This window comes from Arachis hypogaea, chromosome 13 (assembly GCF_003086295.3).
Source record: "Arachis hypogaea cultivar Tifrunner chromosome 13, arahy.Tifrunner.gnm2.J5K5, whole genome shotgun sequence".
NCBI classification, from domain to species: domain Eukaryota; kingdom Viridiplantae; phylum Streptophyta; class Magnoliopsida; order Fabales; family Fabaceae; genus Arachis; species Arachis hypogaea.
Window position 1 is genome coordinate 22105145 of NC_092048.1, and position 20008 is coordinate 22125152.

At 32.2% G+C, this 20008-nt stretch overlaps 3 protein-coding genes across 5 annotated transcripts; 2 read left to right on the forward strand and 1 right to left on the reverse strand.

The window, feature by feature from the left end:
• Nucleotides 1-6176: 6176 nt before the first annotated feature.
• On the forward strand, nucleotides 6177-7993 carry LOC112737653 (alpha-1,6-mannosyl-glycoprotein 2-beta-N-acetylglucosaminyltransferase). The gene has a single exon (XM_025787638.3). The coding sequence runs from the start codon at nucleotides 6421-6423 to the stop codon at nucleotides 7744-7746; it is 1326 nt and encodes a 441-aa protein (XP_025643423.1). The 5' UTR covers nucleotides 6177-6420; the 3' UTR covers nucleotides 7747-7993.
• A 2976-nt stretch (nucleotides 7994-10969) lies between these two features.
• On the reverse strand, nucleotides 10970-17504 carry LOC112737654 (uncharacterized). The gene is made up of 5 exons (XM_025787639.3): nucleotides 14587-17504; nucleotides 13340-13624; nucleotides 13099-13266; nucleotides 11882-12103; nucleotides 10970-11348 (listed from the first exon to the last, which is right to left on the reverse strand). Exons 1-5 carry the CDS (start codon nucleotides 14608-14610, stop codon nucleotides 11007-11009), a joined length of 1041 nt encoding a protein of 346 aa, XP_025643424.2. The 5' UTR covers nucleotides 14611-17504; the 3' UTR covers nucleotides 10970-11006.
• Nucleotides 14547-17802, forward strand: LOC112737655 (pentatricopeptide repeat-containing protein At2g20710, mitochondrial). 3 transcript variants are annotated; one of them, XR_011869452.1, is made up of 5 exons: nucleotides 14547-15163; nucleotides 15437-15657; nucleotides 15930-17183; nucleotides 17371-17501; nucleotides 17614-17802. XR_011869452.1 is itself a non-coding variant. In XM_072211440.1 (4 exons), exon 3 carries the CDS (start codon nucleotides 16254-16256, stop codon nucleotides 17181-17183), a length of 930 nt encoding a protein of 309 aa, XP_072067541.1. In that variant the 5' UTR covers nucleotides 14884-15163; nucleotides 15437-15657; nucleotides 15930-16253; the 3' UTR covers nucleotides 17614-17802. The 3 variants fall into 3 exon arrangements, 1 of the variants encoding a protein (XP_072067541.1); XR_011869453.1 differs by lacking the exon at nucleotides 15437-15657 and having other exon boundaries at nucleotides 14740-15163; XM_072211440.1 differs by lacking the exon at nucleotides 17371-17501 and having other exon boundaries at nucleotides 14884-15163.
• The last annotated feature ends 2206 nt before the right edge of the window (nucleotides 17803-20008 follow it).

Genomic DNA, 20008 nt, shown 5'->3' on the forward strand with positions numbered 1-20008 from the left:
TAAGGAGTAGCGATGTATACACGTATTTTTTCTGTTGGGCTTTACACTAACTTGATTGGACTTGTTACAAAAAGATTTGTATAAGTAACATCACTCATATTAATAATATACAATATTTAATCAATTTGGGTTGGTTGAGTGGTCAATTCACTCATCTGTTTAAACAAGTGTCGGGGGTTTGAATTCCGTCTCATGCATGCAATAACATATTTACTCGCGACTCACGATGGATTAGTTCTTGACTTGTGGACAACAGAAAAAAATAATATACAATATTTTTTAAATGATAGTTTCATTTCATAGTAATGATTTTTTATGTTAATTTTATGTAATTGATTAAAAGAATTATGTATTCAATTATTCATAATTGCACATAGAATTAGACACCAAGATACTTTCTTAAAATATTATTAATGTAAATCTTATTGGATGTCTATTATTTTTATTAAATGTCAAAATCCTGATTTACGAAAATATTAATTATCTATTTCTGCTGAAATATGATTCACCAAAATTTAATGAATGTTTATTATTTTATTAATTATTAAATATATAAAACTTGACTATTCATGCTATACTTAAATTGTTTATTGTAACACTTTTACTATCAGAATGTCACACTTTTGGTTACACTATTCTGATAGCAAGAGGTATTATGACGACTTCATGTACTTAATAATAAAATATGAGTCTTTGACTCGAAACTGTGTCGCTATTTTATTTAAAAAAAAAGAAAAATACTTTTACAATAAAATAAACAAGCATATACATAAACAAAATTTTTTACTCAAGTAACTCATACGTGTTAGATACATACAAATTATACAATTTCTATCCCTTTTACAAAAATTATAATATTAATGGCGAGGAAAAAAATAATAATAGCTAAACTAATACATCCATATTGTATAAGTTAAACTCAATTAATATAAAAAATTTTGAAAATATATTCTCGAATAAAATAAATCATAAATAGTTTAATTTTCAAAATTTGGAGTCTTACATCCTACCCCATTTATAAAAATTTTCGTTCTCGAAAATTAACTTAATACTCAAAACGTCACAAAATCTCGGCACTTTATTTTTAGACATCTTATGGAAAGATAAAAAGTCTCAGCGTATAGATACATATACAGTTTCAAATACCAAGATGCTCATATAATTCAAAACATTTATAGGGATAACATGTCGTACAAAGTAAAAGATACAAGATAGGCTCGATGCAAAAAGGTTACGGGGCAAGTTGGTATTAAAATGATCAGTATATTGTCTGTTCCCCAAACTCGTACTAACTTCAGAGCTTCAACTTCCCAAACTTCAACTCCTAACGTTTTCCAAATCCACGATATGCGTTACCTGTTAGTTCTATTTCGCCTACGATAACTCGTTAGTGCTCTCATATACATAAATCATCAGTATTAAGCTGGTCAAACTTAATACCGTGATGTATGAAATGGTAGACTAACGGCATTAATCATTAGGCAGTCATGTGCATAAAGCTCTAACTCTCGTAATCAGAACAAGACTTATTATATGACAGACTCTCAGAGTATGCAATTGAAGCATAGTCGGTCCATTCCTCAGGCTCTACAGGAAAGACCGCTTTGATACCATAATGTAACACCCTCACTATCAGAATGTCACGCTTCCGGTTGCGCCACTCTGATAGCAAGAGGTATTATGACGACTTCATGTATTTAATAATAAAATATGAGTTTTTGACTCGAAACTGTGTCGCTGTTTTATTTAAAAAAAAAACAGAAAAATACTTTTATAATAAAATAAACAAGCATATACATAAACAAAACTTTTTACTCAAGTAACTTATACATGTTAGATATATACAAATCATACAATTCTTATCCCTCTTACAAAAATTATAATATTAATAGCGAGAGAAAAATAATAATAGCTAAACTAATGCATCCATATCGCATAAGTTAAACTCAATTAATATAAAAATTTTCGAAAATATATTCTCGAATAAAATAAATTATAAATAATTTAATTTTTAAAATTTGAGGTCTTACACTTATATTTTGTATGTAATCAATTACTTAGTATGTAATTATAAACATATTTTGATAATGATAAATTAATCATAAATATTTTTATAATTTTTTAAAAAATATATTTTTAAAAATATCTGAAGTTTGATAGAAATTTAACTAAAATCAATAAATTTTAACTAGCCCAAATCAATGATGAAATTCAATATAATTATGATTCATATATTTGACGTACGTATTATTATTTGTAGGATTTTTTTAATAAATATTTGACTAATTAATTTAAACAATGAAATTTATATATTTTATTTGTGAATCATATTAATTAAGGTTGATATATAATAAAATAAAAAAACAAATTAGATTTATTATAATGATTGAAAATTAATAGAATTTTAGTTATTAAATATTAATTTATTTTATTTATTTATTTTTATCAAGTTTTGTTTAATTATAAAAAAATATATTTTATTTTTTTAAAATATTAAAAAAAAGAAGTATACATACTAACACTAAAACGTGTCATATTAGTATTTTCGGTGCAGAATACTATCTGTTGTAATTTGTAAGATAATATCATTACGCTTGATTAGTGTACAATATTAATAATATATGATAGTTTCTTTTTATATTAATGTTTCTTAACATTAATTTTACATAATTGATTAAAAGAATTATGCATTCATATAATAGTTCAACTTGCAGAAAAATAACAATAGGAATTACTATGCATGAAGCTACTTTCCTAAAACATTATTAATATAAATCTTATTAGATGTCTATTATTTCTATTAAATGTCCAAAACCTGCATGGAAATATTAATTGTTTATTTCTGCTAACACGTGATTCACAAAAATTTAATAAATGTTTATTATTTTAATTAATTATTAAATATATAAAATATGACAATTCACACTACAATTAAATTGTTTATATTTTATATGTAACTTAGTATGTAATTATAAACATATTTTCATAATTATAAATTAATCATAAATATTTTCATTTTCTAAAATATAATTTTAAGGAACATCTAAAATTTGATAAAGACTTAATCAAAACCAATAAGTTTTAGCAAGTTCTTGTCAATAATGAAAAATAACATAATTATGATTCATATCTATGAAGCATAGACACTTTGTTGTGTTGTCGTGTCTATGTGTCGGACACATTTTGGATATGACACTCACCGACACTCATCCGACACATGTGTCTGTGTCCAACCGTATCTTAATAAAAAGTATAAAAATTTTTTTCGGATACGCTTGGACACACCTAAATACCATCACGTGTCAACGTGTCCAGTCTTATTTTTAACATATATTTTTGAAATAAATTTAGATATAATATATATTATTATTTATTAAAACAAAAAATATTTTAAATACTTGATATAATTAAAATAAGGCATTAAAAATAATTAAAAAATTAATTTATATTTTAATATTAATAAAATATCAAAATATTATTACAATTTATCTAAAAAATACTTTATATTTTATATATATGCGTGTCCCCATGTCTTATAAGATTTTAAAATTTGCGCGTCAGTTTGTCCGTGTCGTGTCTAAAATATTTTCATTTTCTAAAATATAATTTTAAGGAATATCTAAAATTTGATAAAGACTTAATCAAAACCAATAAGTTTTAGCAAGTTCTTGTCAATAATGAAAATTAACATAATTATGATTCATATCTATGAAGCAGAGATATTTTGCTGTGTGTCGGACACATTTTGGACACGACACTCACTGACACTTATCCGACACATGTGTCTGTGTCCAACCGTATCTTAATAAAAAGTATAAAATTTTTTTCCGAACACGCTTGGACACACCTAAATACCATCACGTGTTAGCGTGTCCAGTCTTATTCTTAACATATATTTTTGAAATAAATTTAGATATAATATATATTATTATGTATTAAAATAAAAAATATTTTAAATACTTGATATAATTAAAATAAGACATTAAAAATAATTAAAAAATTTATTTATATTTTAATATTAATAAAATATCAAAATATTATTACGATTTATCTAAAAAATACTTTATATTTTATATATATGCGTGTCCCCGTGTCTTATAAAATTTTAAAATTTGCGCGTCGGCGTGTCCCGTGTCGTGTCGTATCCTGTGTCCGTGCCAATGTCCGTGCATCATAAATTCATATATTTGACGAGCATATTATTATTTCTATATTTTATTCCTTAATAGATATTTAATTAATTAATTCAAATAATGATATGCATATATTTTATTTGTAAATCATATTAATTACAGATTTACAGTTGATACACAATGAAAAGGATATAAATCAAATTAGACTTATTAAAATAATTGATAATTAATAAAATATTAGTCATTAATTGTCAATTTTCGAATAATTCTAAAGAATATATTTTTCTAAAATATTATGAGAAGAGAGAAGTATGCATATTGACACCATAACGTGCCATACCTACTAATTTAAATCGAATCTATCTTAACAAACTAAATACACTAAAACCAGAAAATTGAATCTAAATAAATTAAACTAACTAACTAAAATCAACCTAATAACTGATACTAACTAAAACAAAATTAAAAAAAAAAATAGTTTGATCAAAACCTAAAGTGCTAAACAAATATAGATGAAATAGAGAAGAGTGGAGGGAGTGTTGGGGTGCTGTGATGTCGCCATAGCTAGGGGTAGCAAACGGTGGTCGGCGATCTATTTTGAGAACTTTGGAGAGAGAGAGAGAGAGAGAGAGAGAGAGAGAGAGAGAGAGAGAGAGAGAGAGAGAGAGAGAGAGAGAGAGAGAGAGAGAGAGAGAGAGAGAGAGCCGACAAAAAAAATGGAAGAAAAAAGGAAAGAAGGGTGGTGCCTCGGACGGCAACGGAGATGTCAGAGGGTGGCGCTCCGGTGGTGGTTCGGTTAGGTTGTGAAAAAGGCTGAGGGTAGCGATGGTGGTTAGGGTGTAGTGAAGAAGCAGAAGAGAGCTTGCAGAAGTGAGGGGGAAGGGTTTTGTGTTTGAATTTTATCCCAATTTTATCATCGGATTTACCAGCAGAAAAATCCGATAGTATAGTGGTCGGTGTTGCCTAAACGTCGTATTTCATTGAAATCCTTTTATTGTTAGAAAATTCCGACGGAAAATCCGATGCTAATAAAATTAGTTTTTGCGCCACCATTTACCGTCAGATTTAGGTACGAAATTTTAAATTCCACGGTAACTAATTCGAGGGACGAATTCTCGCTCTTAACTGTTCGAAAAATTGTCGGTAACGTCTGTCGCTAAATCTGACAATAAATCCGATGGTATTCAATGTTTTTCTTATAGTGATATAATGATTATAAATTCAATAGTGATTAACCCATTACTTTATCGTCCAAATTTCCAGAACAGTCCACGAGTTTCACAACTTTCACCATTTTAGTCCTTCAAATCCATAATTTATTATATTGATTTTCGAGATCCAATTTCGAGTACCATATTAGTCTTTGAATTTTTTTCGGTGCTGAGTTAATGAACAGAGTGTTGTAACTTTATCTTGTCATACTAGACACATAGCTAAACATCATTATTTCATTTTGGCGTTTATACAAGAAAAAACGAAATTATCTTGGAGAATAAAAAAAAATTATAAAATAATTTGTACATTATATAAACTCTTATTCGTTTTTTTATTTTTGTCTTATTTAAATATCAAAACAAAACGATATTATTTAGCCTTGTATCCAACATGGTCGATCCGATCATACTCAATACTCCATTGATTAACTCAATACTAAAAAATATAAAATTTAAAATAGTAAAAATGATGAATCTCCCTTAAAATTTAGTCCAACTCTACCCTCTACTATTCCCCTCGGGCCCTCACTTTAGATTTTGTTTCCCTCTTTATTAACCTTAAATCGATTGACTTGTTTAAGTCAAGGCGGCCGCTCTAAAATTGTCATTTTCCTCTCTTGACTGGCTTCCTCACCGCCGGATCCACCCGTCCCAAACTTTGGTTTGTCCATCGCCTTCTTCCCACCTTCTTTGTCGTGTTTTCTAAGTTTTATTTTTCCCCAAAATTAATAATCAAATTAAAAGAAAAGATACCCTTTTACTTTTCAAGTTCATAACCCCTTTGATTCTCTTCTTCATCCTTACCCCTAAATCCACGCCCTATTCTTCACTCTGCTTCTGATCCATTCCCCCACATGTTCTTGGAGCAGGGGAAACTGCAAGAACTGGGGTTTTGGCTTCTTGATTCTCTATCCACAACAGCATCAAGTGTGCACAATAGGTTTTTCATGCTCAACTTTTTCTTGTTCTATCAGTTTCTTTATTTGTCTCATGTGAGTACTTGATTAACTTAGAGGCTTAGGACACTTTTGATGCTTTGTGTTTCGCCGTATTATTAGTTAGTTTGTTCTGTTATGGCTGCTGCTTATTATAAGAAACCACGGCTTAGGGATGTGGCTTTGCGCCGTCTCATACTCGTGGTGTCTGTTACTCTCTGTGGGGTTTTGCTGCTTGTATTTCTCTTTGGATCAAATCCAACATCAATTAATGATGTTACTCGTGATTTGGTAGAAAATGTTGGTGATGGTAATGATGATGATTCTGCTTATCGTCGCGATTTGAAGGTTGCGAAGGGCTTTGTAGCCCTCCCAAATCAGAATGACTTGTCACTTAAATTGGAAAAGCTAAATGATTTGCCACCAAGGAACTTGGATCTTTATCCAAATCTAGCCAAGGACCGAATAATTGTTGTTTTGTATGTTCACAACCGGCCTCAATATCTTAAAGTAGTTGTCGATAGCCTTTCGCAGGTGACGGGCATTAATGAGACCTTGCTAATCGTTAGTCACGATGGTTACTTTGAGGATATGAACAAGATCATTGATGGTATCAGATTTTGCCAAGTTAAGCAGATATTTGCGCCTTACTCGCCTCATTTGTTTTCGGATAGTTTTCCTGGGGTCTCGGCTCGTGACTGCAAGGACAAAGATGTTGCCAGCCAAAAACATTGCGAGGGCAATCCTGATCAGTATGGCAATCACCGCTCGCCGAGGATCGTATCGTTGAAGCATCATTGGTGGTGGATGATGAACACAGTGTGGGATGGATTAAGAGAGACCAGGAAGCATGAGGGTCATATTCTTTTCATCGAGGAAGACCACTTCATATATCCCAATGCATACCGCAATCTGCAGATTCTAACTTCATTGAAGCCTGAAAAATGTCCCGATTGCTATGCTGCAAATTTAGCACCTTCTGATGTGAACTCGCGTGGTGAAGGATGGGCCAGTTTAATTGCAGAGAGAATGGGAAATGTAGGCTATGCTTTTAATCGAACTGTTTGGAAGAAAATACACAACAAGGCCAGAGAATTTTGTTTCTTTGATGATTATAATTGGGATATCACGATGTGGGCAACTGTTTATCCCTCATTTGGTAGTCCTGTTTACTCGTTGCGAGGTTCAAGGACTAGTGCAGTTCACTTTGGGAGATGTGGTTTGCACCAGGGTCAGGGGGAGAAGAAGGCTTGCATGGATAATGGCATGGTGAACATCCATGTAGAAGATGCGGACAAGGTTCCTAATATTGCATCAGACTGGAGCGTCCATATCTATAAAAATCAACCTGGTTACAAGGCTGGCTTTAAAGGTTGGGGAGGCTGGGGTGACGACAGAGATCGACATTTATGTTTGAGCTTTTCCAACATGTATTGTTCCACCGGCACCTCATCTCCTATGTAAGATCTGATTTTCTGGCTGCTTACTTTTTTCCTCCCATTTTTTTGGTGTCAGTTTGCAAAACCACTATGAGAAGATTAGATTCTTCAATACATGAATTCATTATTAGTCCTTCCAAAATGCTTTACTGTCCATAAATTACTTTGATAACTACCACGAAATCGTATCTAGGTTATACCATTGTAAGGATATTCATAGCGGTTCTTCCTAGTAGATAAAACCTTTTATATATTGGAACTATTCTCTCCTCTCTTTTATTCTCTCTCTCTCTCTCTCTCTCTCTCTCTCTCTCTCTCTCTCAGCACATGCACAAGACTAGATTTAGGAAACTGCATGTTTGCGGGCCTTGGAGACCTTCAATTTTGTTGGTTCATGCTTCCCCTTGTATCATTGGTTGCTTGAGGAGGCATTAATTGGTTATGCTTGGTTGATGATGACACTACTATTCTTCTTTGTATGCTGTGAATGCACTACTGTAATTGGCTCAAAGATTAGATTGTGTTTTAATGGGGTCTTGTAGTTGAATTTGATAACAATAAAAATATAGAATTAATCATTAATGATGTTACTAGTTAGTGTTAAGAAGTTAAAAGATACACATGAAGTTAGTTATGGATTTAATATTTAAAGGTTACATTTATATATTGGAAATGTTTGGTAACAAAAAAAAAATTAGTCAAAAACAGCAAAAACTTGCCTTATTTAGCATTCATCAATTGTTAATGAATGCTAAATAAGGCAAGTTTTGGCCATTTTTTTGTCTCCCTAGGCATTACCGTTTATATATAGCAGCAGTTTCTATATTGGCTTTTGGATTTGGTCTACTCTGGCTTTCATTGTGAGATTAACTTTCCTTTCATTATTTTATGAATGAAAAAACAAATCGTAGGATTACTTTCGAGTTGTCGAGTAAAATTGATTCAATTGGTTGAATTCCTAAGTTTTTGTTCCATGATGGACTTATTTTTAGATGTGACATAAAATTGAAACGTCAAAATTTGTGAATTTTGAGGGAATCTAAGTTAGCAGTTTTGTCTTATAGGGCAGTGGTTTTTATCATGTATGTGATACTTGTTCTTGGTTAAGGTGTTCATTTCTTTCAGGATTTGCTATTATTGGTCATATGTTTGTGGTTTTTAAGGTATCATTATTTGTAGCTGAATTGTTTGTTTCTGTTTGTTTGTCCAGTTTTAGTCAGTAAAATCTCATTAACTCAATTGGCATCAGTTTTCTAAACAAAAATATTTTATGGACAATCTATTTTCCAAAAGGTATTCTGCCTTCCTTTATAGACTTATAGTACTGTGATGCTCCAAAGCACTAGGACTATAAAAGGGATGTGCATAAACATTAAATTTCCTTCAGAAAAGGCAGAGATAACTATATTGCCAATATGTAACTTCAGTCAACAACATATAGAAGTGGAAAACGAGGAGAGTATATAGGAAAGGAATATATAAAGTATTCAATTCAATGGATAAGTGTTTGATAGTTCAAAAATTAATAGCCTGCATGAAAATGAAATCATCTTAGCTTTCATCTCAGATCCACTTGCAGACAGATATATTGTCAAAGCTACCGTTGGTCAATATTTTCTTCTCTTGTTGTTAAGGGTAAGCTGGACCATGGCATCTATTTACTAATGTTTTCCGTGTTTTATTTTGCTATCTTTAGTCATATTTTTCATGCAATAAGACAAGCCATAGTTGAATATAGCCAATTTTTTGGCGGTATTTGGAATTCTGTTTTGGTAATTGGTTATGTGAACAAGATTTTAGTGCTAGAATAGATGCTAATTAATGAGAATGTGATGGCTGAGGTTCATTAATACATTTATAGAAACTAGAAAAGGCTAATTAATACGGAAATATGCAAACACCAAAAAAATTATAAATGGAAAGAACATATTCTTTCATCCCATTTGTTTAAACTTGTGGATGTAGTTACATAATTGGGAAAATTACAAAAAAAAAAAAAAGTATCGTATTTAATTGTGTTTACTCTTTCTTTAATAAACAATCTTTCTTATTTTTTTATTAATTAACTAACTTCATAATTTTACACTTTAAAAGCCAACTTGAGTAATACACTTAAATTTAAGTGGAATGAATTTTCTTGTCAATCAATCTTTTGCGGAGGGAAAAAAAAAGAAGTAAATTACCATTTCTATCTAAGAAAGTGTTTCTTTTGGTGACTTATCCAGAAAAATTTTAAACACTGATAATTCTATCCATAATAAAAAGAAAATTACAGTTGTACTCATGAAAGATAGATTTTGTATGACAAAATTATCAAAATACTGAAAAATCAACTAAAATTTTCAAATTACTATTTTTCTAACCCTAATCTCAACATTCCTCTTCCAAATCTCAATCATTTTTTTATTCTTTTCATGGATTTTATCACCTCTTTCGCCAACACTATCACCGTTGCCCCCAACCATTAGCCTTACCTACCTCCTTTTCCATTGTCACAACAACGATAGTGATGATTGAGCATGGTAATGGCAAAGTAGCACCTGTTTCACTTGACCTTTTTCTTTTTGTTTTGCAATAATCTTCTTCCCCAAAATATGAGCTAAAAGGGTTAGGATTTTCCAGAACTAGCCATGTCAAAATCCAAATCCATCACTACCTCCAAATCCACCACTACTTGAAAAACTACAATTGCCGCTGTTCCACCACTGATCTCGGAGGTAACAGTGACGACTATGAGCACAGATGTTGCAGCCACGCTGGAAAGAGATTACAGAGTAGAAGCAATAGCAGAGACAGAACGCAAACCAAAAATCATAGAAAAAGAGGGTAGTGAAATTGGAGAGAGAAGTGGTCGCCGTTTGAGTGTTTCAAAGAGAGAGATAGAACGGGATGGGGGCAGGGAGACAGCGTGGTCGAGGTTCTTGGAGGGCTTCAGCGGGGACGCGACAGACGAGGAGCTCGTAGAGGGGGGGGGGGAGGGGGCGGCGCCGGGGGAGGAGGCAGCGGAGGTGGCGAAGCAGACGAGAGGTGGTGTGGAGTAAAAAGAGATTTGGGTGGTGGTGAGGTTTTGGATTGGAGGAGTGGTGGTGTGGAGTAAAAAAAATAGGTTATAGTAGAGAGTATTTTGGGAATTTTAAATAATTTTTTAGGGTTCGGATAGTTTTGTTAGCAAAAGTCTATCTTTTATGGGTAAAAGTGGTAATTTTGTTTATTCATGGGTAGATTTGTCAGCATTCTGAACTTTCATGGATAGAAACGGTAGTTTATTCGAAAAAAAAAAAGCATTTAGTTAAAATAAGTAAATAACAAGGTCAAAGCATTGTACAAGCAATGTATAGCGATGGAGGAAAACAAATTCCCAGTCCAGCAATATGAGCACCCAAGAACACTTCCAACTATGAACAACTGTATGAAGCTCTCGCCAGAGAAGTGGATTGCACTGAATACGATTGAGCTTATGGCAACAGCTTGGTGCCATTTCATTGTGGTGGAAAGTGATGTCAATAGAAATCCTCTATAAACAAGTTCTTCCAAAAAGGGAGTGAAAATGCAATAAACAAGCACACAAGATACTCTTGAGACATCACTGTCTAGGAGCATCTCCTTCAGTATTGGGTTGTAAACAGGCTGCAAGAACAGGGTACAATGTCAAATCAACGGAAAATTTATTTAGAAATTAAGAGGATAATTTAGAATAATGACTAAGATAAAGTTTCAATGATTCAATCCCTCTTATTTTAACTTCAAGGTATGTTCAATAGATAAAGTTTCAACAAAGCTACGTTTTTATTTTTTGTTTTTGGGGGGGGGGGGGGGGGGGTGCGCCTTGTTCTTCCCTAACATCAAATCTGGATGATGAAATTTGGAGTTAGAAAATCAGGTTTGAATCTTTTTGGTTTTTCAGTTGGTTTCTCATAATATCTTTCAGTCCGACAGGACAAAGATCAATCCGTCACAGATCGTAGATCTATATAAGAGTTTGTTGCTGGCTAATGAGTTGTATATACAACGCGCGATTCGAAACTCCGACACTTGTTTAAGTGCTAATCACTCGACCAACTCAAATTGGTTAAATACGGCTTGAATCTACTAACTTGTAGTTCAAACCTTAGAGGTAAGTGCTACAAAATTTGCAGTTTATGATCTGAATTTCTACCAACCTTAGGTCCAAATAATCCATCAGCAAGAAGTGATGTGAGAAAAATCAGAAGAACGAGAAACCCGAATCCCAGTGCTAATGCTAGAAACCAGTTCCTGTCATTCAATGACTTGCTAGTATTTTTGAATAATTTTGTAAAATCATGTTGCGGCTTAGCCGTGTACTTCAGTAAAATCAGAGCTCCATAAAGCTCCAGAATTTGAATTGTGAGAAGTGACAAGGCCTGCATTAATGAATGAACAGAAACAAAAATGGAGGATGTAAATTTAGACCTTGAGATAAGTGTAAAGATGGAGGGCACATTTGTAGAGAAATACAGAGTTCCCATTGATGCACTACTGCACTTTGCCGTAGAAGAATTTTTATGACAAAAAGTAGCACCCTTTGGATATTTGGAAAAAGAAACCATTTCCCAACAACAAACGGCAGTGGGAGGAAGCAAACGTTAACTACCACAAACATATCTTATGATCTCCATAATTTTGGTCCTGTAATGCTACACAACCACTAAAGATACACCAATGCATTCAGGCACTGTTTACCCACTATTCTGAAAATATAGTGTCCATTAAAATTCATATTAAAATTATTTTAAAATGATATTTCTGTAAGTCAATTTACTAAATATAAAACAATGATTATGGATTAGTATTTAACTACTTCCTAACATATCATAGGAAAAGTTTAGGTAGCTATAACCATTTTTATTTAGAGTAAATATCCTTTCCTATTTCTTTTTTTGGTTATCCTTTCCTGTTTCTAACCATTCCGCCTTTCTACAATACAAAAATTCTTAATCGGTCTCCAATAATGTAAATAACTGGTCTAAGCAGGCCTTACAAATGGTGATCTGCTCATGTGTCAAAGGCTGCTTAGACCAACAACAAGGATTGCTTAGGCAAAATACTTGGATGATTGAGGACCGATTAGAAGTTTTCGATGGAGGAGCGCTTTGTCCTTCGAATAAATGATCAAGGATCAGAAATGACATTTACTTCTTTATTTAACATGTAATTAACAATTTCCTTTTTACTCTTTTTCTTTACCACAAAACTATTTGCTATGTAACATGACTGGTACAAAATATTTCTCCTAAACCAATATTTCTGATCATGAATCGCATCAAAATGCATTTGATTGAACTAATTGAATGTCATTTCAATTTTTATGCGGCTTTTTCCAAGAACATAGAGAATAGGATAAAAGTGATCTACGGACCTGAATTTGTGGGTGAAGGTGAGGTTGTCGGGAAAGCAAAGAAACAACGGATAAGCCTCCAAAGCTGAAAGGGATATGGAGAGTGAACACATAGAGAGCAAGATTCGTCCATACATCTCCACTATCCCAAACACTATCGTCCTCTTTCAAAGCTGAGAATGAGAATCCCTGTAAACTTATAATTCAATTATAATAAGAACCAAACAAAGAAAAAGATTTTACTAATCTCTCACGGACATACCTCAGAAAATGGTGTGACTTGTTCATCCCTCTTTGAACACCTGTACCCCAAACGCAACTGTGGCGGAGGCAAACATTTCGTGATGCTTCTGTTTGATGAGTGAAAAGGCGTTGTAGCAGACTCGTTATAATGGAAAAGTTTAGCATTATTAGTAATACTATGTGGACACCTTAGTACTGACGACAACATTTTATCAGATGCCAAAAAACAGTTACATGTTCCAGCTTCTCCACAGATAGGGATTTTAGTGGGCACAGCAGCAATTTCGCGCGAATCAGTGTAAACCTGTTTAGCAGAATAGGTGGTTCAGATTGTCATCGGTTCATTGTAGACCTTTCTTCACAGGGTGCATGAAAGATACCTCTGATTTTTTTTTTAAATCAAATATAGGAGATTCCAACTCGCCAATTTTTTGATGAGTATGGAAAGACTATGTCATTTGAGTTATAACTCATTGGTTCAAATGTATATTACCGCATCAATTTTGATAATACTATTTTTTTAGATACATTCATGTAAATATATAACATAAGAAGATCATGTGAAATAGTATTATTAAAAATAAAAATAATTATTATTTTTCTATAATAAATTCTGACTTTTGAATACTATTTTTGAATTTAATTTTGGTATACTGAAAATGTAAAATGTTTTATACCATTATTTAATCACATCTATTTGTTTAAATGACTATTTATATGATAAATTTAAAGTGTTATTTTTACTTATGTACTATTATAGAATTGGATGTACTTATAAAATAGTTTTACAGTATATTAAAATTAAATTCTATCATTTTTAATCCTTACAAATTTTTCTATGTATAAACAATCTATAAAGATAGAAAAATAATATAAAAAATTGGTTTACTTTTAACTAATGGTGACTAACAATTCTTTTTTCAAAATTTGTAAAATGTAAAATAAATTTTATACATATAATTATATTAAGGGTTAAATTATTCTAAAATAAAGAATTCGATAAAAATTATTTTTAAATTAAGATTATAAAATTTACATATAATAAAAAATACAAATTTAAAAATAATAATGATTTCTTCTATTATTTTATAAGTTTCTTCATTTCAATTTTCAAAGGATTATTTTCTTGTATTAGAACTAAGCAATCTAATTATATTATTTAGATGCACAAATCAAATTCGGTCAGGTGAGGTCAGTATATATATTAATCAAACAGAGGATTATGTATGTAAATTTGAAAATGTAGTGTGAGAGTAATATACTTACTTTGGGAGCAGGGGAGTACGACATATCAATTTGGGAGGAGCCACCTCAAATAGTGGGAATGGAGTTACTGTGTGATACACCAGCAATTAGAATGAAATCTCCTGCGTCTTGGCTGTGCATAAGATGATGGCTAATTGAGCTTTGGCATTTTTTGCTGTTTCCTTTGGGCCTTTTGGACTTTGGCCATTTTTTTAACCAAAAGAAATGCAAAAACAAAATAACTAGCAGCTGAGGTAGAGGACTCTTTAGTCTTTTTCCCTCCCTTTTATCCGAGGCAGGGTTTTAGGTTGGGGTTTTAAGCTGAACAATTTGCAGAAGAAGAATAATGAATCTGTTTCTGAAGAAATGGAACCTGTTCAGCACCCGTTCTTGGGTGGTTCAGAGGGCTATGCTGCACAACTCTCAAGCCCCAAGCGATTCCCTTTTCCTTCGAATATCGAGAGCCGGACAACCCAACATTTCCATGAACTGTATTCTGGATCAATGGGTCCAAGAGGGCGGACACGTCAGGCATTTCGAGCTCCAGTTCTTCATCAAGCAGCTTAGGTCTCATCGCCGCTTCAACCATGCCCTTCAGGTTAGTTTAATTTGTTTTTAATAAATCGAAAATCTGAACATTTTCATTTATGAATCTCTGAATATATTTTGAGTTTTATTGGAGGCGAGAAGGATTTAATTTTCATTAATTAATATACCTAAAGGACATGAGTTCCTTCAGATTGGGTTGGAACTAACTATTTGAATGGTTAAGTGCCTGGTTTTTGTTTTTATTGAAAATGAGTACATGATTAGATGACATTGTGGAAGAGTTTTAGATTTATTTTTTTGATCCGGTATAATTCTTGGGCAGAAAAGTCTTAGATTAATATTGTGGCACATCCCAAAAGAGTCCTTATCAGAGTCTCTCCTGAAAGCTCGACCGCACCTAAGTCACATCATGAAGGTAGTTCCTACATCCTCGGAAGATTTGGATCACTTTATGTTGACAACCCTTGATCCAGCATCATCTCGCACCCTAAGAACTTGGAGTTCGCTCTTTAGCTTGTCATCAACAATGGACAAGAGTACCAAGTATGGTTTCCTAAGTTATGTTAAAACAAATGTCCTACTTATTTAAGTAGGATCAAACAATTTGATTTGATATATACATATATTACTGAAATTATGGGCAATTCCTACTGCAGGCAAACTATTTAGAACAAACACTACTATAAATGGTTAAGGGCTAACATTTCTCTGTCATATTCTAAATTTTGCTAGGATTGTGCTCATCTAGAGCATTTGGTTGGTATGAATTGTCTTTAGGACCAATAATGATTTGATCATTTTTATTTTTGTATCAGGTATTAGAATGGATGGGCGATGAAAGGAAACATCATTTGACATCTGGAGACATAGCTGTACGTCTTGACTTGATAGCAAAAGTTCATGGCTTAGGTCCAGCAGATAAATACTTTAATTGCATTTCAGATTCTGTAAAAGATTTCAAGGTCTATAGTGCTCTTTTGAATTGCTATACACAACATAACTCTGTGGAGAAAGCAGAGGCTACCATGCATAAACTAAAATAGTATGCTTGTAAGCATACAATAGATTTGGTATTGAGTTATAATGCTCTGTTAAAGCTCTATGTTCGAGTAAGTGAATATGACAAATTCGATAGTTTGATGAGAGAAATGTTATCCAAGGACATGTACGACTCTGTGTCGCTTAATACTCGGCTGAATGCGTATGCAGTCGTTAAAGACTTAGATGGGCTGGAGAGCTTACTATTGCGGATGGAAGCTGATCCTAAGGCAACTATTGACTGGATAACATACTCTATTGCAGCAAAGGCTTATATTCAGGCTGGCCAACATGAGAAAGCATATGCAATGCTGAGGAAATCAGAGGACCTGATTGAACCCAAGAGGAGGAGGGCTGCCTATGGATCTCTTCTAACTATGTACGGCTCCATGGGGAAAAAGGAAGATGTTTATCGTATTTGGGATATGTGCAAAAGGTTAAACAGACCCTGCAACGCGAATTACATCTCTATGCTGACCGCATTAGCTAGGCTTAATGATGTTGATGGAGCTGAGAGGATTTTCGAGGAATGGGAGTCTGGAAATACATGCTTCGACATCAGGATCCCGAATGTGATGATGAGTGCATATTGTAAGAATGGTCTGGTGGAAAAAGCTGAAGCATTCATTGATAGGCTTTCAAAGAGTCGCAATGAATTAGGCGGTAGTATATGGGATCGATTGGCACATGGCTATTACAGGAACAATGATATGGATAATGCTATTCAAACAATGAAGAAAGCGATTTTGGGAGGTCAACCTGGATCAACATGGAAGCCGTATCGATTTACTTTGGCTACATGTATTGATTACCTTAAGGACAAGGGAGATTTGGAGGGGGCATCAGAAATTCTTAGGCTATGTCTTGAACGAGGTTATTTTTCTACTGCAATACATGATAGATTATCAAGCTATGTGCATGGAAAAACACCAGAAACAAAGGCGATAAATCTGATGGAAGAATATTATCATCCAAATAATGAACTTTTTCCAGATGGAGAGAAGCAACATGAAATTCAACTCCATGAATAGGTCAGCTACTGTATTACATGAAATTTCCCCTTTCTTCTGGAAAACTGAAATAATTGATATATATTTAATCAATGATTACCATTTGATTTTAGAAGTATCTTAATCCTTTTTATTATTTTTTAAATTTTTACATTCGTACACGTTCAATGCTTATAATTATGACAGCGAGTATGTTTTGATTTGTCAGTTATTTGAAAATTGGTCAAGCGTATATCTATTCTTGCTTGGGTGGTGTTTGTGATTCTTTTTTTCCAAAAAAGAACGTTTAAATTTACGGGAAACATGCCAAAGCAATTCAGCCTGCCAAATAATTAGAAGGTAGGTAGTTGTTTTTTAGATGGTTTCCTCATTAAACATCGTCACAAGAAGCGGAATATGCAATCAGGGAGGTGTTTTCTTGTTCTTTTACACGGGTTGTTTTCTTCTTCAGGCTAATGGTTAAACTGGTCCTGAAAGCTTCCTCGACTCGATTTGATCCTTTTGTTGACATGTAACTGATAACTATTGATGTGTGAGATGAAGTTTGTGGCGAATGCTTACAAAAAGTAGTACAGTTCGAACTCTAAAATGGTAAAACCTAAATTCTAAACTTTAAAATCTATATTTTAAATTTTAAATTTTAAATATGAGTCATTGACGTGAAATGTAATAGAGTTGAGATTTGTTTAAGAGGTAAATACTAATTCAGTACTCGAAAAATTCAGATACGGATAAAATGATACTAGAAAGATGTTATCAATAAAAAGACTTTTAAAAAAAGATTAATTTTGATCAAAGTGGCTAACCTTCAATTGAGTTACCTGTACTTAAGGTTAAATGCTTATGTGTCAATTAATTATCATAATTACAAAAGTTATCCATACTTTTAATTTTACAATTTTAAAAACACCCAAATTTTAATTTTCTAAAAAATCCCAATTCCCTTCCTTTGTGAAACTCTTATCTCTTCCTCATCATCGTCCACCAATGTTTTCTTCTCTAATAAACTCCTGATTAACATTCTCTTCTCTAATAAACTCCTGATTAACATTCACCACCGCCTTTACCTTGCTCATCCTTCTTTTTCGGTTTTTCCGACCAATCTCCAATTCTTCCTCCTTCCTCCTTTTTCTCTCTCTTCAACGCTGTACAAGTGGAACAAGGAACATATGTAACAGTGCTCTCAATCTCGATAGATAATAAGTTGTCAAATTTCTAATAGTAAAAGTAAAAGTACTAGAAAAAAATATCTCTTTTAAGAAATTATAATTTATATATTTTTAAATTTTTTTTAATTTTTTTCACATAATAATAAATAAAAAAGTACTTTTATATTGTTGAGTCCAAACATAATTGATAGATAAAAAAATCTTTTTACATAAAATTTTAAACATAAAATTATTTTTACTTTTTAAAAAATCTTTTAAAAAATGATAAATTATATTTTTTGTCCTTGAAATTTAGCAAAAATTTTAAAAATATCCCTAAATTTTATTTTGTTTCAATTTTGTCCTAAAAATTTTCGATTTGCATCGAATATACCCATGATAGCTAAGTTTTCAAAAAAATTTAAGACCAATCCAAAAAAAATGCATGAAAATTATGCTTTTGTTGAAGGTTGTTCTTATGAAATTGTTGTTGAATTGGTTCTAAATTTTTTAAAAAATTAGCGGGCTAGGGCCCAGAGGTATAGTTGATGCAAATCAAAAACTTCTGAGACAAAATTGAAACAAAATAAAATTTAAGAGTATTTTTTAAACTTTTGCCAAATTTCAGGAACAAAAAATATATTTTACCCTTTAAAAAAAGATAATTTAAAAATTTTTTTAGAAGTTCACCCAAACAAATCTTAAGACCATAGTTACCAAAAGCTTATCGGATGCAATTTGTTACTTTTTTGTGATTAAATTTACGATTATTTATTTAGAGAAAATTTAATACATGGAGCTGGAAATTTTGTTAGTAAATAGCCAACTAGGTAAAAAAGAGAAGGCAAAAATTCATGCAGTCAGTTTTACATAAAATTATTTTTGAATTGCTGATATGTGTTATTATTTAGTTTGAAAAAAAAATCGATTTATTGTATACAATGTTTAATTTAAAAAATCAATTTAAGTTGGATTAAACAATTTTTTTATTCTCTTCTATTAAACCATTCTTTTACCTTAGCCTATGACAACAATAAAGAAGTCTCACGGCCCACAAATTCAGTCCAACAGAATATACAAATTCAGTTATAATTTTAGTCTTTATTATTATCTTATCTTTATTTATCCTTATCTTATCTTTATTTGCTTTTATTTTTCATAGGCCAATGCTCTATATATATTTAGTTTTACCTTTATAGTTCATTTTTTCAATCAATCAACAATCAATAAAATTTCTTCATCTTTTCTTTTCTTTCTTTATTCTTTCACAATTTTATTATCTTTACATACTCTTTATGTACTCTTTTCGTTTTATTATGATATAAGAGCTCCTCTTGAGCTTTGCTGACATCCATGATAAACCAACCAATTCAGATCCTAAAACCCCTTCAACATCCCCTCCCACTATGAAGAATCAACCTCCCTACTCTGTCCTAGGTCAAGGAAAAATGGCACACGAGCAACTTCATGAGGAGCCTCTTTTGGACCTCTCGTCAGCCCATTACTTTTCTTTCATGACACTTTCTTCCAATGAAGAAACTCATCCTTCGAACCAACTTGAGCTTTTGTCAAGTCCAACTACTCGTTATCTTTGTTCTTTCAATACTTTTTCTATTGTTAACAATTTTTCAAATCGAGATTCATTTTTGAATACTTGGATCATTGATTTTGACGTCACAGATCACATTGTATCAAATT